The 26,867-nt window shown below is 34.4% G+C and overlaps 1 protein-coding gene across 32 annotated transcripts in view; it reads right to left on the bottom strand.

Annotated features, from left to right (window-relative positions):
• The window catches only part of LOC145243857 (oxidation resistance protein 1-like), an 886,868-nt gene that overhangs the window by 661,693 nt on the left and 198,308 nt on the right, over positions 1-26,867 (bottom strand). For 4 of the 32 annotated variants that reach the window (XM_080106900.1, XM_080106902.1, XM_080106916.1 and 1 more), the window contains exon 1: positions 1,250-1,730. The exons of the other annotated variants lie outside the window; for them this stretch is intronic. In XM_080106900.1, the coding sequence (XP_079963026.1) occupies positions 1,250-1,281 (32 nt within the window). In that variant the 5' untranslated portion in view covers positions 1,282-1,730. Of the gene's footprint in view, positions 1-1,249; positions 1,731-26,867 lie in introns of those variants that run through there. 32 annotated transcript variants of the gene reach the window in all.

Raw genomic sequence — 26,867 nt, 5'->3', positions numbered from 1 at the left:
CACTGTAAGGCAGGGTAAATACCGTAACCAGGGGCGAGAAAAACGTATTCCACATCGTAACCTGAAAAAAACGTATCCTAAGACCACCATATTCCGGGGTTCTACTGTATAAGTTAAATACAAAAAAAATTTATTAGAGAACATTTATAACCTGATCATCACAGGTGATATTCTTTTTTTATCATCCTTAACAATGTTGGGTCTCCTTGGAGTAAAAGTCTATACCATATTTCTCTTTGTCTGTTCCACTTTTTCTTGGAAACTACTGGTCTGATCTGGCTTAATTTTGTATGGACCTTTCTTATGATAAGGTGCAGTGAACTACGTATTGTAATATCGTTCGATGCGCAATTATGGAATGCAAAAGTGAGCAAAACTTTCACCATCTCCAACTATCAATTTGGCATAAAGCAGTCATTATAAATCAACGGGCTATAATTCATAGCGTTTACGGGATGCTGCAGTCGAGTAATATATACTAGAAGGGACACCCGATATTGCCCGGGATTGAATGAAAATTAGCATATGCTTCACACTTCCAATAATTTGCCATTGAAATTGGTGGAATCGCCCATTTTTTAATCAAATCGATTGATTGTCTGCTCTTGTTGGAGACCCACCACAGTGCACTGGAAGGAAGTTCACATGCCTCCTGCCAGTAACTCAGCCCACAATATATTGTAGACTACATTGCACTGTAGAGAACCTATGGTTGATGTCATAAAATTATTATTATTATTTAATTAAAGTTAATAATGCAAAAGTCAAGTATCATGGTTGAATTGTGCTTTAGATAGAAACATCAATTTTGAATGCACCGGTCATATCAAAGACCTTGTTGATTTTATATGCCAAAAACTTCTCAGGTGGATTTGTGATGTTAGGCTGTCTTGTCAAAATCGGGCTGTTCTTTCTTTAACCAGATTTTTTTCAATTACCGATTTTTTTTTAGACTTATCAAGGACAAACTTATCTAAGAACACTGTCAACCATATAAAGTACGTTTATGTGAAATTTTAAGAAATCGGCTCAGCCATTTCGAAGTTCATAGAAAATGGAGAAACTCCCGCATGCACGCAAAATGTATTTTATATATAAGATAATGAAGAAATAATGTTTTACCACAAAAAGAGAAAAAATTCTACATTAAAAGAGTTTAAACGAAATCATTTTAAAGAATCGAGATGGGGTACAAAGAAAAAACAAAAACAAAAAAAGACAACAAAAGAAAATAGAAAACAAGTCCCACCTGATAAGAATAACTTTTTCTGGAAGCGGCATTGTTCATGTCCGTTTAACGAGATGTAGCATATCCGTGAGATTTAGCCCTACAGAGAAGGTAGACATTTTTGGATAGCTGCAGAAGCAGTGCTGGACTACGAAATGAACGGCCTTCAAGTAAACGTCGACAAGTAAAATAAATACATTTTCTTTTAAAAGCAGCACATCTAACAAAGTTGTTTTTGTTTCGGTTGAAGGTCAGTCACTGCAAGCCAAATTTGCCAGCATGTGTTCCATACTTCAAAGTGTGGAGATCGGTTAAAGAAAGCAAGAGAGAAGTGGTAGAACAGGTCCAAGAATGTCACTTGTTGACACGGACTGTCCCAAGTTGTTGCTCTGGGCGTTAGTCTCCCCTCCACGTGAACTCCACCCTACCCTCATTTCAGATTCCGTTTGCCAGTCAGAGCTTGCAACAGGGAAATTGGAGACGATGGCAAGTAAAAACTAAAGTTAACACACTACAAAGTATTTAATTAATAATAAAGTTGGTATCCGATCAATACTAAAGTTGCTATTAATAGTGCACATGAAAATCGTTTTTACTCTGAAGTTTTTCTTTATAATAATGCACTTTTTTTTATGGTTGCATATTTCTCAGTCTATCTATCCATTACATTTTTTCTCGGAAACCACTAGGTCGATATGGCTGAAATTTTGTATGGACCTTTGCTGTGATAAAGTACAGCGAACTAATTATTATGGTATCCATTTGATACACAGCGACTAATAGGGATTAGTATTTAATACCAATTTAGTAAAATGCACCTATTCTAAATTAACGGACAGTAAGTTTTACCAGTATGAATTAGCTAAAATGTCTTATATATATATATTTATATATATATATATTTCATTGAACAGTAGGAATAATTCTTGTTTGTTTCTCTTGCGATCCATCTTTACCCTTTAGCGGGCCAATTTAGTTCTGTTCGAGTGTAAAAAGAAGTCATAGAAGCCCTACTCATTCACATAAACCGACCGTCAATCAGGCTCAATGAGGGAGAGGGTACGCTTAAGTGCTTTTAAACGATGTTAAATCGACTTTTTCAATAAATTCACTAAATGCAATTGTTAAAATTCATCACGCGCCCAAAGACGACTCGTGGAAGTCGAAAACGTTTGTGACTGAGTGTAAAAAAAAAAATTCACCAAACAACGTTTGAACATTGGCCTCCCAAATGGAAAAGATGGATTGCAAGAGAAACAATAATCATCCTTGCTATTTAATGAAACAGAGGTAAGAGAAAAAAATGCTGCCCAAATATACTAATATATATATATATATATATTCAAGATGCAATATCTTACCCAGGTCAGATTTATAATAAGCAGTGTTGGTGTCTTAATAATTGGAACAAATCAGACCCAAAAATTTTCTAAAAGAACCTTTTGCAATGGTGAAAAAAAAAAAAAAAATTTAGATGAAACGACTGAATTTACAAACTTTGAAAAAAAAAATCTTAGAATAATCGAAATTTGTTCAAAATTTGAGAATTTGTCTCATTCCTAAGATTTTAAATAAGACTTCATTTCAAGTTGGAGATCAAACAGTGGTGTTCTTAGAAAGTTAAAAATCTGTCCCCTCAAATCAATAACAAAACGGATTGTTATTATTGTAGACCATATGATACATCACTCAACAAGACCTGGGTTTAACTAATAAAACGATTCAAGAAATATGTGCTTTTCTAACAGTTACTGCGGCAGTGTAACTGATTTAGCTTTAGGTTGAGCAAATGTAATACTTCCAGAAAATTCTCTGACCTAATGTGTTGAGTTTGGTAGGATTACACATTGCAGGCCCATCTGATCATTAATAACCGATAATTAAGCTAATAACTACATTGCTACATTGGTTTTACAATAACTACTCTATCTTCCCACCTCATCTCGTAAACTCTAGCTGAATTTACCAACATCTACAAAAATATAACTGCTCCCTCCTCCAATTTAAGACAACTTTTAGTTAACAACACTAAAATAATGTATTCTGAAACTAATTAAAAAAAAAAAGAAGCTATATTTATTTAAACACAACAACCTACAATTAATAACATTAGGTATGAAACCAGTAACAACATTTTAAAATGCTAACCCTAATAAAATTTTATTCTGTAACACTAATTCTGGCGTTGTGGAATTTTAATTAATATCTCTCCTAAAACCATGTGAAACCATTCTTTTGGTGTCTGACTTCACGAGCACATTTCTCAGCTATCTTTTGAAATTCTTTCCTCCAATTTTTTTTTTGTTCATGTGATTTTTTTCACCTGAACATGATTCTATAAAGAATTGAAAACGTTCATGATACATATGAAACAAATTACTTTTTTATATTAACATGAAAAAGGTCATTAGAAACTTTTTTGATTTTAAAGAAAATATCGTTGAAATATAAAAAATACTGTCTAATTACATGCACACAAATATATGTGCATATGTGTGTGTGTATGTGTGTTACAAAAGATCAGAATATTGGTACCCTCGGTTTCAAATCCAAAGAAAGGGGACCTATATTTGGTCGGCTATGTCAGACTCTTCAGCCTCGATGAATGTCTGTCTCCTTGGAAAATGGCTGACGATACAGATATTGTTCTAATCTTATCTAACACATAAATATTATGTTATTATTTAAAAAAAATTATTATGCTATAATTTAAAAATTTTTTTAAGTGCTCAATACCAAAGTAGAGTTTTATAATCAAATTAAATTCATTAAAAAAGCGCAACAAGTCATCTAAAAGGACAGAAAATGTGTGTCTATATAGTGTCTAAATGTTTGCCCAAGGCGAATTCACACCTGGATATGATAAACATACCTTTAGTAGGCGGTTTCACAGAACAGAAACACAAATAGAGAATGCTGCCTTCTAAATAAGGAGACAAAAGAGACTACATCTTTGGAGGTCACGACTTGGCACTTGGGTGAAAAAATTTTTCAAAAGACATTTAAATTCTAGATAATATTTTATCAAGTGACGAGTTATCTTAACAAGAGCAGCATCTAGCGCTGCCTTGATCTGTTCGATTATCTGTAGGTTGCATGCTCTACGATGCAGGGAGCAGAACCTGAAACGGCATTTTGACCATTTAGTAAAAATCGACTCAAGCATAGTTTCTGAGTTCTCACAAAGTTCCTATTATATTATAGAGCTGGTGTGAAGAAGAATTCACAAAACACACTATAGTTACGGCACACGATTTTTTTTTTTTTTTGTGTGGGGGGATCTTCGCGTATGTGCATGCATATTTCAGTGTAATCTTAATTCAAAGAGACCACCTCATCAGATCAAAACGGGTGACGTTATTAGTTTCAATAATGTCCCCTTTTTTGATCCGATGAGATATCCCTGAATTGGGACTCCACTGAAACATGTATGCACATATGTAACCAATAATGTTTGTACATTAAACAAATTATATACCAGCTCTGTCCGCCATTGAGCACACTTTAATAATCACGCGGGTTTCATTGGATTTACATCTAGGAAACCAGTCTATGCAACCGTTATATATACGTACATATATAAGACATTAAGCAACTTGTATATTTATATGCAAATAATAATACTAAAACATTCATTATATATATGCACATATATACATACAAATCAACGATGAAATTATTCATACAACTGAATATTTTGACCTGTTTCTTAGATATTTTGTATGATGCAAAACTTTTTATACATTAAAAAACATAAAGGAATATAAAACTATTAAGGATAGGTTAAATTTACTAAATATGATAAAATTAAAAAAAAAGTATTGGTGGTGCAAAAAATAAAAACATTGGTGCAAAAAAAAATAAAATTAAAGTAATAGTGCAAAAAAGAAACAAAAATTTTAAAACGTTTCATAATATAGCGAACGGCATTTGTAACAAGTTCATTTTTTATTTGAGAGTTAAACAATGTTTTTATTTGAGACTATGCATGCTCAGCTGAGATTAAACACTTTCCTTCTTTTCTTCCTGTATTTTCATATTCCACTTTTTTTTCTTTTTTAATTTTCTTCTTTTTAAGATTGTAACGTTGGGTATTGGGCAGAGAGCTCTTTTTAGTATCCTCGTTGTTCTCTTAAGTGCAATTGTCTGGATCTCTCTTGCACTTGGTTCACAATTAATATTAGTTAGGTAGGACTTCAGGTTCTTTTCATAAGCCCTGTAGCACCCATAATAACTGGTATGATTGATATCTCCCTAAGATTCCAGTTTCTTTTCATACCATACATGAGACCTTGATATTTGGTCTGTTTCTCCCTTTCAGCTCTGTTCAGACCCCCATCATTAGGGACACCCACTTCAACCAAGGTTGCCACTTTGATTTATCAATTCACGTGATCTTCCAAATGTATTTTTGTAAACTTGGTTTTGTGGGCTTAATTTCGTTGCATATACAAACTTTTAAGAGGAAGCTGTAACAGAAATGTGTAAGGAAAAATTCAAGATGGCGCCCGACTCTCTCTTTAACACGGTAAGTTCAGGAAAAGATGTTATAAATGTTGCAGCAATTCAATAATCTTTTTACACCGGTTCTGCACGGATTCCAACAACGGTAAAATATCCTCACACGGCACAAGAAGCAACAGCCACACGATTCCCCAGCCAACTCAATCGTCACTCCCCCCCCGTCTTTCCCCTCACCCGCTTTTATCGTCGTTCTAGGCCGGCTAAATTTGCATATTCCGAGAATTCGTGTGACTTTGCGAGACATCATACTTTACAAAAGACGGCGGCCGCCATCTTGATCTTTCTTTTCTATTTTTGGTCGGTAACGCTGAGCTGGTCTCGAGGTAAGTCTTTTTCCCCTCATCCGTCTCTCCCACGTACCCACACAACACGCAAACACGCGGGCGCTTATCTCCTGGATGCACGTTACAGAAGCATTATTATCGCGTAACGAGGTCTTTAGTTATTCATAACTAATTGACCGAAACATTATCATGATTGTGTAGTGATATAAAAATGTTTATATAAATTAATTTTTTAAAGTATATCTTGCTCTATCTATTATTGAGCACTCTTAGATAAACCTCATTAAATTCATTGTTTTTTATCTTTGAAAACTGGAATAATATATATATATTCACTACCCGCACAGCAGCCGTATAGCGTAATGGTGAGAAGCCTTGATTGTCATTTGGGCAGTCGGGTTTTGATCCTGGCTTGAGGTAGTTGTCTGTCTAGCCGCACTGATGAGCTGTGATACCGCGAAATAGTACTCTATGTGGATGACTATATAAGAGAAAATTTCGGAATTAAAGAAAAGGTTAATAAAAAACTTTTCAAATTCGTAAGAGATGAATCAGAAATATAGAGAAATATATTCAAAGAATAAGAACCTTATCCAGATTTAAAAAGCTCAATATCAGTGATAGAACCTAGTATAAGTAATAGACGTCAAAATATTGTAGAATTAAATTCATGAAATATACATATTGTTGCAATATTTTTACATAATAAAAGGGTAGGATTACTAGCGGGAGGGGGGGGGCTGCCCGGTCATAAAATATGCTTAAATATGATATTTTAATTTGTCTAAATTTTGTATATATTGTTATAGAGTTGCGATTTTCAAAGTAATAAAAAAAACTAGTATTTGGGTGCCATCAGCTAGAATCAAAACTGAAAGCAAAGCTGGTGACGTTACCACTGTACCAACGTGGCACGCATATGAACTGATCAAAAATTAAAAATAAACTTCAATGAATGTACAAAATGTATAACGATCTTTTCAAGCCCTTAAAAACCATTTAAACTGGCTGAAAACCCATAAAAGAACCGTAAAAAAATCCAATCATTTGAGGTCTTTAGCGCCATTCTGACTTTTAATTTCAGAAGAGATAGAGTTTGAAAATATGGAGACAGACAGACATTAGATATATCGTGCATATTTAGGCAGCATTTTTTCATTTAAGCAAGCATTGTTAAACAGAGTTGTTGTTTAGTTATATCTTTTTTATTGAAAAAAATGAACCGCCTTAACAGGTACCAACTTTTACAACTAAGACATCAAAGACTCTCGTTCATCATTTGGCAAAAGTACATTGAGAAGAGTGGTGCCTATGTAGAAAAATAAATTCTGGAATAAAAACCGTCACTAATGGTACTATTCTTGTCTTCGTAGTTAAAACAAAACAAAATAGGAAGCTTCACTTTTGGAACAACCTTTATAGATTAGTTTTGTCAGTGTAAAGTTTTAACGTAAATATCTTTAATTGATGAAATTTTATATCACTTACGTCACACTCCACAAAGCTCCAACATTAAGATTTTTATATATATATATATATATAATATATATATATATATATATAGCATAATAACATTGACATCCCGGTTCTTGTGAGATCAAAGTTAAGCAATGTTGAACCTGGTCAGTAACAGATGGGTGACCATTTGAGAATACCAGGCACTGTATATTAGGAGGACATCGACACCTTCCTGCAAGAGTTGCAATAGCCCAACATCACCATCTCTCCTGATGAAGAGATACAAGCAACTAGGAACCGTGAATTTAATATTCCTATGGAAACTTCTCCTTGAGAGAAAGTCAGTTAAACTCGCCTAGAATGGATGCCGTTTTAGTTTTAGTTGAGATATCGGTGCCAGGTGATGCTAGCAGTAAATCCATTTTCTGCAGTTGATGATACTAAATCTTTAACCGCACAATCCTGGCTGCAAAGCATCAGATGGAGAAAGTTGTCGGTCTCATAAGAAATTGCATCGCACAATGTCTTGACTAGTGCATCCACATTACACACCCCAGGCATCCGAAATGCCTGAAAATGTGCCTCACATCGATGGTTTAAAGTCAGTCAGTAGATCACGGAAGATATGCAAGAGATCAGTGGATGACAATCTGATCCCAGTAGTTGGCACAAGCGAAACGTCAAAAAGCAAGAGAAGCTTTGAAGTTATTCACGAAAATGATAAGCTCAGTATGAGACATGAAAACAAAAAATGAAATGCATGTATTCTTTCCATCTCTTGTGCACCAATCACTAGCCTCTCTTTTGGACAGAATGCAAAAGAGTCTAAGCTAATAAGTTCCACACTATCTACCAAGTTCCAGTCCCTGTCCTATCACTACAGTGTTAAATCCCTGTACTGGTTTTATAAGTGTTTTGAATATGTTCTGATGAACTTACGGCATTTGTAATCTCTCAAGGAAAAATACCTCTGACCAACACGATTAGCTGCAAAATTCCACCCCTTTACTATAGATGTCCCTAAGAAAACCTTTTACACTAATAGCTTCTCTCCATGGACTAGTTGCCTTTGGAATTCCCTCCCTGCTTCCTGACTATATCAACATGTAGAAATTTAAATGCAATGTAAACAAACTCCTTGCTACACAACTGGTCCCATAAATCTGGCTTCTATCACAGTAGCCCCTTCTACCTCAATGGCAATATGCCTTGTTTGGAGCAAAAAATAAAATAATCATGATAAAAAAATAAGTACTATTTAATGCAGCAAAAAAAATGAGGACAACAATCCAAAACAGATAATCCTCTCCAATCGGCCAAAATATCTGAATGGTACATCTTCAGAAATAGACATAGAGATAACAACCTAAAAAATGAAATAGAAATAACGGATAATCTATAAAAGTGAGAATGTGTGTGCAAGGATACTTTTCAACCTATATACTCAACGAATGTTTGATCTACATACTTGAAATTTGGTATATAGGGGTATTCAGACACGTGGAAAATTTTTTTAATCGATTTTCATTTGGAAAAAAAGGGCTGCTAAGGGGTAACAATTGAAAAAAATTGGTACTTGCATGGTCGTGAAACATGACAGCTTCCTTATATTAAGAATAAGTAGGTTTGAAAATACTTTTGAAATATTGTGTCAAGCTGGCCTAATGATTATCGTACTTGACTCACTGATTTCAGGTTTTGGTTTCGATCTCAGCTTGCATATTTTTTTTTTTTTTTTTACTTACAACAAGTGAACTGTTTAGAAAAAACATAATACTTGCATGCACATGTCCCAGTTTCTGTTACGTTTAATACCTATGATATTTCTGTTTAAAATAAGAATTCTATATAAATTAAAATATATATTTATGCATATTTTATCACCGGGCAACGCCGGGCGGCATGCTAGTAATATGATAAAACAAAATATGTTTGTTCAGAAACGATTGGAGAGGGAAACATAAATTGCATTCTCCAAAGTTTTCGAGTTCACAAGCACCTGTCGTCAATTATGTAGCCATTAAAAGTTGCTATAAACACAAAGAAAACAATCAACAGTGGTTAGTAATCACGTTGTTATGATTTAAAAACAAAAATGGCCTATTATAGATACCTGGTTTTCTATTACATATGAGCTCAAACATGATTTTAAGCAAGACAAAATCATGCGGTAAAAAATATGCACCGAGTACATATTAATACTGCTAGACAAGCATTCCTAACTTTTATGTGCATCAGACTTTTATATTTATGGATGATCAAGATAATCACTAATTTTTCTCCATAAAAATGATCTTTACAAAAATGTATTCAAATTCGGCTTTTAAAGTTATGGATGACCCAAATCTTATATATAAAACTCACTATGTCTGTCCGGCTGTATTCGATTTTTCAAACTGCATCTTCTCTGATGCAAGGTCATAGAGCAGCATGGGGTAGGTCAAATAATTGCATTTTTGTGAATTTTTTTTGTATGGGTCTTTAGCCGGTAAAAATAGCTGCTAAGGGGTCAAAATTGACACCAATTGGAACTTGGCCGGCATAAGTCAACTTAAAGTTACCTTGTACACATGCGCAAATACATATATACATTTATACATACATATTATTAGTTCATTTTTAGCTATTTCATATTCAACTGATGATAGTTCAAATGGTAACGCCAAAGGCTGGAGTGCTGTATGTTTTTGTTTCAGTTTCGATTCTAAATGATGGCACTCAAATCATTTGTTTTTAACTTTTGAAATCACTACTACATATTGGGTACAATATAATAATCAATAGAGTATTAGCTCTATAATAAATATAAAATCTGCATGAATTAAAATGTCATATTTAAATGTATTATGACCAGGCAACGTCAGGCGCCCTGCTAGTAACCTTTAATTGTTCTCCATCTCTTCTGAACTTAAGTCCAGTCTAAAAATAATTCCTATAAGAATTTATTTATGTAAATCGGACTTATATTAATACCTGGCCCAAATCTATCTATTATATATATAAAAGTGAACGTGTGTGTGTGTGTGTCTGTGTACATTTTCATATGCAGTAACTGTCAATTTTAAGTCTACAGACTCTAAATTTGATATACAGGATACTGAGAGTTGGGAAAATCTTTGTAATCTATTTTCGATTTGACCTTTGAGAAATCTACCAAACTCCTATGCCAATTTTGGGTCTAAACACTTGACATTTTAGATATGGGTCTCTTGGACATGGATCTAACTTAATAACTTGATTTGAACCCCAAACAATAAATGTTAAGAGGTCATAACAGGGTCAAAGTTTTAAAAAATTCACCGCTGTTTTTTTGCTCAACATACACCTCCAAACACCCCAGGTAAAGCCTGGCTGAAATGCTAGTATATCTAAAATAAGTGAGAATGTGTGTGTGTGTCACTTCTCGACTTCCAACAAATTTTTGATCCACAGATTCGAAATTTGGTATAGACACTATTCAGACATGTGGAAAATTTTAATCGGTTTTCATTCGGAAAAAAAGAGCTGCTAAGGAGTCAAAAATAAAAAATTGGTGCGTGCGAAGCAAAACTAAAAATTTAAGGACTTTTCAAGTTTGTGCGAACCCTATTATAAATACTTAACCTTGTCAGATACTGAGGAAATCACTCCAGGTTCATTTGTTGCGTCAGTAATGCAGTTAATGTAGCATGATTGATCACAACTGGTTTGCATTTGAAATTAAGTGCAGAGAGGTCAAAGGGTTGAGGCTGACAGGTTTCAAACACATTGATTTCCATTGACAACGCATGCACTTGCATTATAGCAAGGGGTTACAAGGCAGGTTAATGCATTTTGAGTGCAAGCCAGTTAATGGGGGTTACCGTTCCACACCTTAAAATAAATAGGGACACACATGCATTTTCTAATCAGTTCGATAATCTATAGTTAATCACAGTCAGTCGGAACAGTAGATTCCAAGAAGATGAATTGAAAGACTTCTCGTGCAGGTGATGAGAGATGGGGATGGATGGCAGATAAACCAATAGCAAAATTCCCACCCTCCTCCTAAGGATGAGCAGAGAAACAGAGACATGACTTTGACCGTGGAAACAGAATAAAGATACAATTGTCCAGAGGAATGAGACTTGCATCATTTTCTATGCATGAGAGAGTTTTTGTTCCAGATGCACCAGAGTTGGGACACAAACCACGATGACACGGAGATGCAAAGAGAATATATAAAAGGTATGTCCTGCTTCGTTTTTATAAACCTCTCAAAAGATCTGATGTGTTGTAAAGTGAACATTGACTCGCAATATAAACAGAAACACCCCCCCATGTTACACGTTAATGATGTCAGATACTAAGGAAATCATCCAAGGTTTATTAATGTTTAGTCATTTATTGTAACTCAGAACTCTTGAAAAATATTTGTCCCATTGGTAAATATTGAGATTGTGGTTGCTATGAGAAATGGCAACATCGTTGTGTCCATTGGATTATTTATTTAGCTCCTGCCCAGATATGGCAGCAGTACTCCATCCTTGTACGTACCTGGCTTTTATATAGATAGAGAATTTCATCACCAGTAAGATATCTTCTGGAGCGGTAGAAGGAGCCCACCATTTTTTCCAGCGACCTTGGCAACAGACTTAATATACATGTTCCATTTCAGATCAGGAGTGAAGGTCAATCCCAGAAGCTTGTCAAAACATGGAGCCTCCCCAAGACGAGACCCATCCATTTCAATTGATGCCAGATGAGGATCAGAGTGTTGATGATGTAAAGATAGAAGCTTGGTTTTGGATGCATTAAAAGTAACCAGCCACCTCTTCTCCCATTGTACCATGCGCTCAAGATCAGAGGGGAGAGAATCAGAGAGAGCTTTGTCATTTATGGCCTTTGATGTGTTGCCATAGATGGTTGTGTCATCAGCATAGATGTCAACAAATGATTTAAGTATGTGTTTTGGGAGATCATTGATATAGATCAGGAAGAAAGTTGGGTCCAAGATGGACCATTGAGGGCCACCAGCATTAATACTGTGGGCCTCTGCTTTCTGCTCATCAACTACTACTCTTATGAGCCTATCAGAGAGAAATGATTTAATGATTGAGAAAACATTTCCAGTTATACCGTAGCTGGAAATCTTGAAGTAAGCCTTTATGCCATACCTTATCAAGGGCCTTTGATATGTCAAGAGCAATTGCCCTAGAAAGGAAGCCTTTGTCAAGAGATTCACTAATCCTATGAGATATAACCGTTAGCACATCTGCGGTAGATCTAGCAGAACTGAAACCATATTGCATGTCACTAAGAAGGTTATTTCTGCTGAGATGGTCGACTACTTCTTTATTTAATATGGATTCCAGCAACTTACTCATGACACACAGGAGACTTATTGGTCTGTACTGAGAATAAATGACCTGTCACCTGAATTCTTAAATACAGGGCATACTGATGAGGTTTTCCAGGGTGTTGGGAAGCAATTCTCCCTAAGACAATGGTTAAACAGTTTTATAAGTATGGGGGCAAGTTTTGGTTGAAGCTTTTTCAACACTATAATTGGAATGCCGTCAGGGTCAGTTGCTTTACTGGAATCAAGATTCTTGATTAGCTTGGCAACATCACGCACTGATATTTGTATATTGCATAGCGTGTTGTCTGTTATAGGAGGAAATATGGGGAGTTGATGGCCTTCATCACATAGGGTAGAATTAGCTGCAAAGATCTTGGCAATTAGTTTAGCTTTATCTGATGCTGACGAGATGACCTCCGGTCCATTGATGATGGTTGGGATAGAACGCATGCTTCTGTTCAGGATCCTGTTTGCTATTTGTCAAAACTGGTGGGAACCAAGCTGCTTCTCCGCTACTTTGGATTTGACAGACTGAGCATATAGCTCTCTTGCATTTTTTATTACTCTTTTACAGAGGTTGCTGGCAGTTCCGAAAGCAGCTTTAGTCTCAGTACATCTATTACGTAGATAGCTATAGAAAAAGTGATTTTTGTGCGCGATAGCAGCAGCACATTCTGGGGAGAACCATGGCTGGCTGTTAGGTTTTTGTTGGCAATTTTGGATGGTATGAATCGGTCTATACCTATAATTAACCATTCGGTAAGGTCTGATACTATAGAGGATACATCCTTTTTAAACATGGAATGCAGAGGTAGATCAGATATAAATGTACAGAAGCTATCCCAGTCAGCCATAGAGTATCGATATACTGTACGGTGGAGAGGTACGTCTGAAGACTTGTAGCATTTCATTTTTATCTTAGCTGATACAACCGAGTGGTCGGAAGATACCAAGGGAGATAGTACGGTGGAGGGGTACGTCTGGGGGCTTCTTACATTTCGTTTTTATCTTAACTGATACGACGGAGTGGTCGGAGGATCCTAGAGGAGAATGAACGGAACCTGAACATAGTTCAGGGGAAGTTGTGAGTAAAAGGTCTAGAAGGCTTGCATATTGATCGGTAGTATCAGGCATATGGGAAGTTGTGAGTAAAAGGTCTAGAAGGCTTGCATATTGATCGGTAGTATCTGGTATATGGGTGAGTTTGTAAACAATCTGAGTGAGGTCATAGGCAATGGAGAAGTCATGACAGAACCTCCAGTCATCATCTGTCTTGTTTGAATGGGTCAGCCTTTCTACATTGTGGACATTGAAGTAACCACAGATGTGAATGTTAGCCGAAGGATGAGCAGACAGGATATGGTCAATTTTCTCATATAGTAACCTCACTGTTGTGGAGGCGATAGAGGGCAAATATAAATGCAGTGGTATAAGCAAGTGCAACCCGGAAGCACATATAAGGTAAATTAGGGTCTTCTCTGGAGATATCTCTATCACACAGGAAGCCATCTTTAATGTAGGCATATATTCCATGCCCATGGCCATCTTGGGGATCAGATTTAGATGTTAAGTTAGAGTATCCTTTAATATGTCCGGTTTTGTCTCCTGTAATTGGGTTTCAACCTTTGGACGCTTGGAATGTAAACCTCTGATGTTAGAGAAATGGTAGTAGGGGTCTAGGTTTGTTCGTGTTTTTTTTTCTGGAGATAATTCATGTTGAGGTTTTGGGATTTGTGGAACAGGTCGACAGACTTGGTTAGAGCAGGACAGAGAGGGAAAGTAAAAGAAAAAGACAGGAATTTTTTTTTTCTTTTTTTTTTGTAGCACATAAGGTAAAGCTGTAACAATTACCCACTAGTATGGCATCGAGAGGCCCCACCAGACACTACTACATAGTCCAGAATCCATTCACAAAATGGCAATACAGTAGCTCCAGTACTTTGCACCTGCTGATAGGACGGCCTCCTTAGTGGTTAATCCAAGGTTCGGGTCGCTGACTATCAGGCGGTTAACGTCAGCCCAGATGAAACGTTTACCTCCAGTACCCTTACTAGTGACATGACCACAAGGATAGACATAGAAACAGAAAATTTCCGACATCTCAGGCTACTGTTCACAAAGTACTGCCGACTTGGAAAGCAGCTTTTTCTTCACCCTTTATCAGAAAAATCACTCATTGGAAATGAAGACTGAGAGACAAATAAGGAGAAGCGAGAGTACCGAGAGCTGCCGATAACACATTCACAGTGCATTATCTAATCTCCATTAAAAAAAAAAGTAAATATCTTAATCTTAATCAGCCTCTGAATATTGATGCAATCTGTGATTGAAAGGGATATTAGAGGACTTCCCGAACATATATTTGATCTTAAGGACACGGACAAGTGATAGGAAAATCCTAGTGGAGTAGATGTGCACTGTTCGAGATAAGTTGTTAGAAAAGATTAAGACTTGATAAAATGTCATTATCAGGTACACAAGTGTTTTTTTTTTCAATAATCCGAGTTGGCTCATTAGCAATGGGAAACTCTTGACAAAGCATTCCTTTATCATCTTGATATCTTGTTGGAACAGACTAGCCATTTTACATTTACAATTAATCGATCAATCAAAATATATGTTGGAAAGAAGAGAAAATCTTCCTGAGTAATTTGTTTGTGCTTTCATCCATAGAATCATTTTTATACAAAAAGAAAACTGGAATTTACTTAAGACGAAAATGCAAAAATATGTCTATTCTATTAAGACTCAATTTTATACATTAATTCTATTTTCAAAGTTAAAGCAGTCAATCATTATCAATATTTGTGACATTGTACAACCAATCAGAGAACATTTCAAACTACAACCAGAAAGTTGTTTTTTCTCCACTGCCTAGTTGAAGCAGAAATATGACCAAATAAACTTAAAATTCTCTTTAAAAAAGGTACACAAAAAGAAAAAAAAAAAAAAAATAGCAACTATTTGTAATAGAAGTTAATCTCCTTACAAAGGGAGATAACTCTTACTTACAACTACAATTTTTTTAATTTCAATCTTGTCACATTATATATTTTTTATTAATTTTATAAAACTTTGTTACACTAAATAAAGTAATTGACAAAAAATCATGTTTTCTTACGATTCTTAATACAATTGAGTTACTTCCCTTAGAACAATCAGTTAAGATTCCGCATTGCTAAAAATAATTAAAACAAAAAACAAAAGTAAAAAAAAAAATAAACAAACATTAGAAAATTAAATTCAGTCACAAAATTTTGATTCATTTTGAAATGTTCAGAGTAGGATTTTACATATTTTAAATTTTGTTAACTTTGTTACATTGAAAAAAACAAAAAATCATTTTTTATAACAATCTAGTAAAATAGATTTCCCTCCTTTAGACCAATAAGTTAAGACTTCTATTGCCCAAATTTTAAATATTTTAACAACTCGAAAGTTTCTAAAAATTACTTTTAAACAAAACGAACGTAAAAATAAAAAAGAATTAAAGGGCCTACCCCATCTCTCTCTTTCTCGTTCGGTTGCCTTTTTTGTTTCCGAACTTTGTAAAAATTATTTTCAAATGAATATTCGACATTCACAAATAAATTGTTGGCATTTCTCTTTTTAAAAGAACATGCTTCAGATGGTGGTCTGAGAAATACTTCTCTCTCTAGCATATCACGTTGCAAAAATGTGTTTTTAGGTTATGTGCATTTTCTTCATAGCGACGCACTACAAGATGAGCCTTCGTTATCTTTTTGTTATCATTAACTTTCTGTTATCACCATCTTTTCATCAATCACATCTTTTGTTTGTTCTTGTTCAGTTGTGAGGAAAACATGTTCTTCATGATCTCCTGTTACTTGGATGAGTTCTGGCCATTGATGAACTTTATCCCAACTGATATGCACTGGACATTCATTTTCTGCAGCTGCTTCTATATTCCGCCAATGGCCATAATTTCCATTTTGATTTTGGTTGTATACTCAATCTTTCCTTTTTTCCACTCATTATTTCCAATAATTTTATATTCCACTACTTTCCCTTTACTCAGACATGTAGTATTTTTTTTTTTTTTTCAGTTCTTCCTTGGAATTTTCCTTGGAATTTTCATCATGTTGATCTTCAACTTCCTCTTCCAAGACTTCATTCATCTCATTTAAGGGAATAGTATTTTCTTTATTCCTTGGCCTTCCAAGGTCATTATTTACCTTCATCAAGTGACATGGATGCATCTTGTAGGATGTTCCTCCATATCGGATCAATACAAATCGACCCTCTTTACCAAAAACTTTGGTAAGGCCACACCATCCTTTATAGTTTTCTCTTCTATAATAAACGTCGCCTGTCACAAATCGTTCATCCACATAATGTTTTATATTAAATCGCTCTCCAAATTTTTTTGCTTGATTCAGCCTCCATGAACCTTTGTTTCACAGAATGTAAGGCATTTAAATTTATTCTAACCATATCACTAGTTGTTAAAGCATCTGGTCTATCAAAACTGACGATATATTTATGTTGGATCCAAAAACAAGCTCATTTGGGCTATGTCCAGAATGATTCAAAAGAGCATTTTTGGCACTAACAGCCCAAGCCAAAGTTATTCACATTTCTCATCTTTCAATGTTTTCTTCATTGCTTCAACCAATATTTGATTGTGACGTTTCACAGTGCTATTACGGAATCGACTTTCAGCGGTTGTAGTGCAGGTTTCAATATTCAGTTTTTTATTCATCTTTCTGTAACCATCATTATTAAATTCTTCCCCATTATCACTCAGGAAGCGTTTGGGAACTCCAAAATATGCTATCCACATTAAAAATATGTTGCGAATAATTTCTTCACTCTTCTTGCTTTTAATCAGCCTGGCAGCAGAGTACCTAGGTGTAAATTAGGTGTAAAATTCAGCATTAGTTATTTCTGAATTGTTTTAAGTCCATACATATAATGTCATTAAACAGGTTTCCAAGAGTCAATCCCACCACTGGACAAAGAAGGGGTCTCTAAGCCTTAAACAAACTGAAGACGAATCACAGACATCCTTAATAAGAGCCAGAAACTCCATATCATGAAAGCCCCTACTGCCTCTCACCAATGATACCAATTTCTCTTTCGATGTTTATGTAATTTTTCAACTTTCGTTCTTTTCTCCATTTGTGACATAAAGCTTGGTGACTTTTCAGCAACGGAAGACTATAATGTCCAGAAGTTGTCTTTTGCAATTTTATAAATCTGCCTAAAATCTTACAGCTGCCACCTTTAAAATCTAGTATCATGCCAGCAGTTTTCATTGATTTATGACTTAGTAACAAGGGTAAATCATTTTTTGATGATGTCAGCCTCTATGTATGATCTGACACCTTTTACGTCACCTATAGTTACCAGAAATTTAACTGCTTTAATTGCCTTTACCTCCTCTTTATCACCAAAACAAAATGCCCTGTTGGATTTAAAAGTTTATCTCAGTCATTTAATGTACCAAAAAAATACATTAAACGAAAGTTCTCCAGTAACACAGGCAGAATCCAACACTGCCATACCCAGTGTCGTTTTTATAAGATTGGACATTTTTATATTAGAATCATTTATCAATGTTCGTAACAAGACTCGGAATTAATGAGATATGTACAGGTTTGAATTCACGACATCGTTAATATTTCTAGGACTAAAACCAGTACAGTTTCTGGCAAAATGCCTAATAGAATCACATTTAAAACAACGCATTGTCCTAACTTGTCTTTCCATTGGATTTGTTTTGTCTCTTTGATAAAATTTTTGTTCCATTTTACTTCTGTTCCCATTCAATTTACAGTTTCAATTTCTTCCTTGTTAGCTGAAACTGTTTTGCATATTAAATATCCATTTGAGACAAGGGACATAACTAAATATATAGAAGAAAGCCACCAAGTTCAATAACTCCAACTTTAACACTGAAGGTTGAAGATTCAATTCTCAGTGCGGGCGACTGAAATATACAATTGAGAATTACCTAGGACCTCTATCCAGTTACAGCCAACGGAACAAGAGCGTGCTTCCTCCATGAAGTAAATAAAGGGTTCCATTTGAAATTCTGTCTAGATTCCCAAGTTCGACAAAAACATTCCAGAGTTTGACAAGATACACCCGAAGAATGGCGGAGGTTACATTGGACGAAATCACACTCAAGATGAGAACACTCAAGATGAGAACAGTAGTCCGAAAAATCCAAATAATACAAATAACCAAGCTTCATCCCAAAAATTCAGAAACCCAAACTTTTATAATCCTTCATCCCTTAAATAACGCATAGTCTTTCTCCATATCTCCAAAATACTAGCCCAATCTAATAATATCAAACCAGTAAAATATAAAATACAGATTATATGAATAAGGAGTGATGTCATCTCGTTTAGTGTTTAACCGTTAACTGTCAACTATCCAATTGATTTTGAAGAGCCAACATTTGAGATCTGGATGGTGCTCTGATTGAAGTCAGCCAAGATTAACTTGCTTTCTCCGATCGAAGGACCTATTTAGATGGTGCTGAATATTTTGTCACAGAGTTCGCTTTCTCTCATGTGTTCAGCTGCCATTTCTGATTTAATATTATTAGACTGACAAAATGTTTGGGAGAACGTGTTCAAGATCATAATACACTAGAAGATCATAAATCATAACGAACACTCCCATATACTCATGTGTACTTCTACTCCACGCACTGAACCCTATATTAGTATTTTTTTTGTAATATTCTATCATTTTAAGTAAGAAATAAAATAGAGTACTTGTTGCATTGAAAATAAAAGTAAGGCAGGTTACATTTAAAAAAAATGGTGAATAGAAAAACTATACTAGCAACAGTTTTACATCATTAAAATTTATTCGCAATCAAACTATGAACAGTTTCTTCTCGAACGTTTTTCAGTGATATTTATTTTTGGATACGAAAATATTTTTGGATTTAATTAGTAAAAATGCACACATAATGAGACTTGTGTTCAATATATCCTCTGCACTCAGTCATTCACCGGGATGTGACAGTGGTCAAGTGGTTAATGACTCGGACTGATGACCTGGGTTTTCCAAGTTTGAATCCAGTTCTTTCCAAAAAATCATTTTTGCTGAGGATGTTGGCAACCTTCACGTAAGTACCCAAGTACTCAATATCTTTCTAGAAAGAATTCTGACTAAAAAAAATATCGGGGAAACTAATGCCAACAATAAAATCTTCATATTCATACGATGATGACCTCATTCACCCTTTCTTATAATTAAAACATTCAGTGTGCAAACAACCAATGCTCATTATCAGCTTTGGTGTGGAAGACATGCATCAAATTCATTGCTAAGATTGCTGGAAAAATGGTAGGATAATTCTACCGCTCCAAAAAGTATTATTCTCTCAATGGAAGCTTTGTTTTTAAGGCAATAGCTCTTCACATCAAAGACCTTTGAAAGGCTCTGACAATGATGTCTTTGCAACAAATCTTTTCTCCCTGATATACCTATCCGTATAAGGAATAGAATTTTGAAGCACTTCATATCAATCCTGGAAATTTATTCTGGGCCCAACGCTTTTTGATCTTCCAAATCATATTGAGATTATTTATTGACATCTTGTTTTGTCTCAATAAAAATGGCTTTTTTTGTTGTTGAGAAAGCCACCCTTGTTTTGATAAACTTCTGCAGCTGACTTTTTTCTTTTTTTTTTTACATTTTCACCCCAAACAAGGCACATTGCCACTTTAGTGTAGGGGGAAACAACTACTGGGGTATTATGTAGGGATTTGGGCAGCAAGATGTTGGTTCACGTTGCACTTGAACTTCTGCATGTCAGTACAGTTGGGGAAGCAGTGACCTGGAATGGAATTCTAAAGTCTAGCAGTTCTGGGGAAGAAACTACTGGAGTAGAAAGATCTTTTACATCTAGGGATCTCAACAGTGTGGGGGTGGGATTTTGCAGCTTGTCGGGTCTGTCGAGGGTGTTCACGTCATGGGGGCACAAGTGCTTGCAGTTCATCAGAGCATTCACCATTAAAATACTTGTAGAACAGGCAGAGGGATGCAACGTTTCGTCGATGGGACAGAGGCTGAAGCTTAGATGCCAGTTTAGGACTTATCAGATTTGCGACTCTCTTTTGAACCCTTTCAAGGAGTGAGAGACTAGTAGCCGATGCACCGGCCCAAATATGACAGCAATACTCCATACATGGGCGAATGGTTGCCTTACAGGATACTTTCGGGTGTTAGTAGTTTTCTAGCACGGTAAAAGCAATCTATTTAGTCCAACAAAGCAATACGGATTTCATCCTGCAAGATTGACTGTAATATCGGTAAGGATCAGTGAATCTCTCGATGGAAGCTTTGTTTTTAAGGCAATAGCTCTTCACATCAAAGACCTTTGAAAGGCTCTGACAATGATGTCTTTGCAACTATCAAATCTTTTCTCCCTGATATACCTATCCGTATAAGGAATAGAATTTTGAAGCACTTCATATCAATCCTGGAAATTTATTATGGGCCCAACGCTTTTTGATCTTCCAAATCATATTGAGATTATTTATTGACATCTTGTTTTGTCTCAATAAAAATGGCTTTTTTTGTTGTTGAGAAAGCCACCCTTGTTTTGATAAACTCCTGCAGCTGACTTTCACTCCAGATCTAAAAGGAAATTTAATTTGTGCTAAGGTTGCTGGAAAAATGGTTAATTCTACTGCTCCAAAAAGTAACCGACCCCTGCTGCAATCATCTGTATAAGAATCAAATACAGCCAAAAATAGAATACTGCTACAACATCTGGTGAAGTGTCACAGCACATTTTTTTGTTTTCTTGATAAAGTACTAAATTGATTTCACAATCTAGTGGAAAATGATCTTTCTTTTTTATAACCCTTTTCTTACAGAAGAAACATTGTTAGTCTTTCTCTACTCTATCATTATTTCCATGGAAGATACTTGACATGGCTCCAATCCGATTCCGCCTTGTAAAACATTCATAGTCATTCTACCACTCCAAAAAGTACCAGACTCCTGATGCAATCTTTATAATTTGTATAAGATGGAATACTGCTGTCATTCCTGAAGAGGTGCCACTCGGAGTGCTCTTTCTTATCTTGATAAAGTACAAAATCGGCTTTGCAATCTAATGGAGGAAGGTCTCTTCTCGTCCCTACACCCTCTTTCACACAGAAGAAATGTTACTAGCCTCTCTCTATTGTATCATTATGCCATCTGCTAGACTGAGCTCCAATCCTTGGTATATCTCTAAAACATTTAGAACAAAAACTTGTTGGGCTACAACGACAGCAAAGAACTTTCCTTTCTATGCCAAAAACTAAAAAGAAGTTCGATGAAACAAATTTATTCCTAGAACATCTCATCTGTAGAAAAAAATATCATGAGTGTTTTCCCAGCAGCCTACAGCATGATTGTCAAGTCTAATGTAAATAAATAATTGTCAAGTCTTTTTGGAAAATAAAATTCTTAAGTAATCTTCTGTTCATTTCACTCACTGTTTCCTATTGTAACGGAGCACGTATGAGCACATGTAAAAATATCAGCGGCAGCCAAAGGATAGCTGGCTAGTGAAGGTATTAGCAGCAGCAGCAGCCATTTGAGCACTATGCAAATTAGAAAATGTGCATCAGCTTGCATGACAAGAAAAAGAAAAAAAAAGGACACTATGTGGTTGGAGGGAGAAGTAAAGTCTGCGTCAGAGAAGATGGGCGTGTAATCCCGTGGTGGTGGTGGTGGTGGTGGTGGTGGTGGTGACGAGAGACTTTTAAGCTGGTATCGAGACGGCAGGGTGTTGCTAATCTCATGGCAGATGAAATGAACAGCTAGAAAAAACTAGCAAACATCATTTGGAAAGTACTCATAATAAATGCCTTTTGCTAAAACAGAAAAAAAAAAGCCGAGTTGGATTTATTTATTCTTGTTTGTTTGTAGCTGTGACAGTATTCCCATTACACTATCCTCACGTGATGAATGGCAATCATCATACAATCGACCAATAATCCTTTTAATTCTTATCCTTATGTGATAAGCCATCAATAAAAAAAAATCAAAATCTATGTTAAATAGGTATTTTCCCCTTCTCCCCTATGACATAAGACGAAGTTTAAGAAAAAGGCAAAACACTTTGTCATTCACTTATTAAGAGTGAAAAGATATAATTGACCCTACTCTTTCCAATACAATACAGAAGTATTACCTGGAGCGGAGGAAGAGCATAATTTTATTTTATTTGTTCCATCTGTTTTATGGCATATCAATCCTATTTCGGATATTTAGCATTTTTTTTTTTTTGTTGGGATAGGATAGTATTTTTTCAATCAATATTATTACTGTGCAATTTGAAGAGATTAGAATTTTAAGCTGACATCGTCAATGCCATAGTCCATATTTTTATCCATTAGGCCATTTTTGCATCACTCTGGATTGTTACATACACTGATGGCAAAGACAAAAATTAACATGTCTGCCTCGGTTCTCCTCCTATCAGACAACTCAGGTATTATTAATGACTGACACTGAGCTTTCCTTTTAGATATAATGGAAGGTGGTCTAATTTTAACTCCAGAAAACAGTTGTACACCCACGGCCATTCATGGACAGGTGTAGATTGTTTTGCTGCCCTTAAAGAGAATCCATCTCTCTCTCTCTCTCAATCTCTCTCTCTCTCTCTCTCTTGACTATCCGCAACTTTGGATCGTAATTGTATGAACAGTCTACAAGTAATGAATAGTTAATAGTGTTATTGATTTATCTCCCCTATCCAAATAATGGTAAATTAATCATCGGAAGAAGAAGTGTGCTTTGCTTTAATGCAGCTGCTGCTGCTTCTGTGAAGGACTTTTAGGTCTTCAACTATTCAATAAAAATCAATGATAGTCACTGAAAAAACTAAATTGTAACCTGCCTTTGATGTCTATAGCAAGGGTTCAAGAATTATTCTTATTTTAAAACTCTACTGATCTATTAAAAGAAATAATAAATTCAAGAAATTATTTGAAATTATTTTGAATTTTAAGATTTGAGAATAGACTCACAACAGAACGGTTTTTCACTTTGTTGCTTCCTGAAAAGCTTTGGGTCTTCATCTAGTTGATAAAAGATCAAATCACTGAAAGAGTTTTTATGTCAGAATAAAAATGCACACACCCAAACACACACATATATTACATAAGAAAAAAAAGGCGAGCATGAAAAGTAAATGGTTAAGATTAAACCGAGAAAAGTAAAAGGGCTAGTTGTTAAATCTGGAAAAGAAAAAGATATTCTAGTAAAAAATATAATAAATTTATAATTTAAAATATTGCAGCATTAAGAATTTTTTTTTTTTTAATTCAGCTTAACATTATATAAAAATTCTTAATGCTGCAATATTTTAAGTTATAAATTTATATTTTTTTACAAGAATATCTTCTCTTTTTCTCTTCCAGTTTTAACAACTGGTCCTTTTACTTTTCTAAGCTTAATCTTGACCATATTACTTTTCATATTCGCATTTTTCTATGTAATCCATGATTTTTTCCAGACTTTGCTTTCAAATAATATTTTCCTTGTTTTTGTTTTAATATACATTGTTAGCAAGCCATAAAAAATTACCAACTTTTTAAATTGACTAAAAAAAAATCAAATAAAAGACGTAAGTAAATAAACAGAAAGGGACAAAAGAAAAAAAAAAAAAAGAGAAACAGAAATAACGAGCGATATCATAAATAAAATAGTATCAACCCTAGTGCGGCAAAGAGCATCACTTTTGTTGACTCTCTCTCTCTCTCTCTCTCTATAACCCAAATAAGATGGCATGCAAGCGACATTCAAGCTATGATTTATGACTGTGCCAACAATGAAAGTTGCTATGGTAACCAACAGCTAATTAGAAGAAAGTCTCTAAAACGGCAATGTTGAAAAAGTTGCTATGGTAACCGACAGCCAATCAGACGAAACCGTCTCTCACATTCCTTACTAACTCTGAGGACTTTTGAACACCAGTAATTTTATTATAACTTTTGTTTTAATGAACGAAAAATGAAATTTATTTTATTTCAAAATATAGCTGAGAATATGACCTATGAACTATAAAAATTGTTTGAAATTTTGTCGCAAAATGAGTGAGCGGTGAGGCTTTAAAGCAGTTCTGAATGACTAAAACTAACACTTAACCATATCATTCAAAAACTACTGTCTTTGAATGATATATATATATATATATATATATATATATATATATATATATATATGAGAGAGAGAGAGAGAGAGAGAGAGAGAGAGAGACAATAAAAAAATGCAAATTCCACTGATTGTATCTTTATATTAATATTCAATTTAATGTCTGTTTTACATATTGGCATGTGTTGGATGGCTTTTAGAAAGAGCTCTAGGTCTTTATCCATCAAATCTATTTTCATTGCTTCCTCCCAGGTTTTCTTGGTCTTCCTCTGAACTGGACCTGCTACCTCAACTGTTCTACATTTACTCACCCAAGAGCTCTCCTCCATTCTTTCAATGTGGCCATACCATCAAAATCCCTGTTCAGCACACATATCCCTATACTCTCCAGATTTATGCTTCCTCTGAGGTCACCAGAACTAAAATTGTCTTTAAGACTCACATTACACATCCATCATATTATTCTCATCATGCAATGCATGTCCTCAATCTTCACTGGTCAGTTTTCACTTCCATATATCATACTTTGTACACATGCCATATATATATATATATATATATATATATAAAAAATAAAATCACCTTTTTCTTCACCATATTCCCTCTGCTTCACTTTTTTTGTTATCAAGTAAGATCTTTGACTTACTTGCAGTTTCATCAAATACTTTTGCATGCAAAATCCAATCCCGCATTTTGCTAATTCCTACCCTCTGATGGGAAGGAAAGTATTTCTTCAAAACTCCGTGGATTAAGGACTATCCACTTATTTAGTGTTTCCTTTTCAAATTAAATATGTTTTTAACGCGTTTTAACATATTAAAAACATGTTTAAACATGTTTTTTTTTAACATGTTTTATTAACTATCTGCTCTTAAGTAAAACATCTTATTTTTTTTTTAATTCCAAAGCTAAAATGTTGAAGAGCTATGAAGACAGGTATGGTAATATTAAAACGAGTGACCTTTTGTGCTCCAGAATTTATTTTTCGACATCACCATTCTCAATGCACTTCTGCCAGCGTCTTTTGCTGTCTCAATTGTAAAAATACAGACGTGCTTTGTCACTCACGTTTGCCACTGCTTTGAAATGGACAAACCCATCTCCTAATTATGCTAACATCAACTGCATAAATTTCATAAACATTCAACAGGCATTGGTTCATTTTTTTCTGCATGGAGGAATTCAGCCATAGATTGATAAACATCTCTGCTTCTAACACATGTCCATGACAGGGGTTGCTTTTTTTTTTTTTTTTTTAGAGTCTCACACCGTTAATATCTGCAACAGAGAGATGAAACTTTTTAGATCAAACACAAAATTTCAGTCCTCATAACAAAGCAATTTGCAATTTCCTCTGATCCATAAAAAAATAGGAAGCATTACTTTTGGGACATCCATCGTATTATTGTTTTAGGGGGTCTTCAATAATAAATTTTTAATTTTTCCTATAAAAATAAAATTTTAATTTTTTCCTATAAAAATAAAATTTTAATTTTTTCCTATAAAAATAAAATTTTAATTTTTCCTATAAAAATAAAATTTTAATTTTTCCTATAAAAATAAAATTTTAATTTTTCCTATAAAAATAAAATTTTAATTTTTTCCTATAAAAATAAAATTTTAATTTTTCCTATAAAAATAAAATTTTAATTTTTTCCTATAAAAATAAAATTTTAATTTTTTCCTATAAAAATAAAATTTTAATTTTTTCCTATAAAAATAAAATTTTAATTTTTTCCTATAAAAATAAAATTTTAATTTTTTCCTATAAAAATAAAATTTTAATTTTTTCCTATAAAAATAAAATTTTAATTTTTCCTATAAAAATAAAATTTTAATTTTTCCTATAAAAATAAAATTTTAATTTTCCTATAAAAATAAAATTTTAATTTTCCTATAAAAATAAAAT

The sequence above is a fragment of the Euprymna scolopes genome, chromosome 22, assembly GCF_053919585.1.
Source record: "Euprymna scolopes isolate OS-2025 chromosome 22, ASM5391958v1, whole genome shotgun sequence".
Taxonomy (NCBI): domain Eukaryota; kingdom Metazoa; phylum Mollusca; class Cephalopoda; order Sepiida; family Sepiolidae; genus Euprymna; species Euprymna scolopes.
This window is presented reverse-complemented; position numbering and strand designations above follow the sequence as displayed.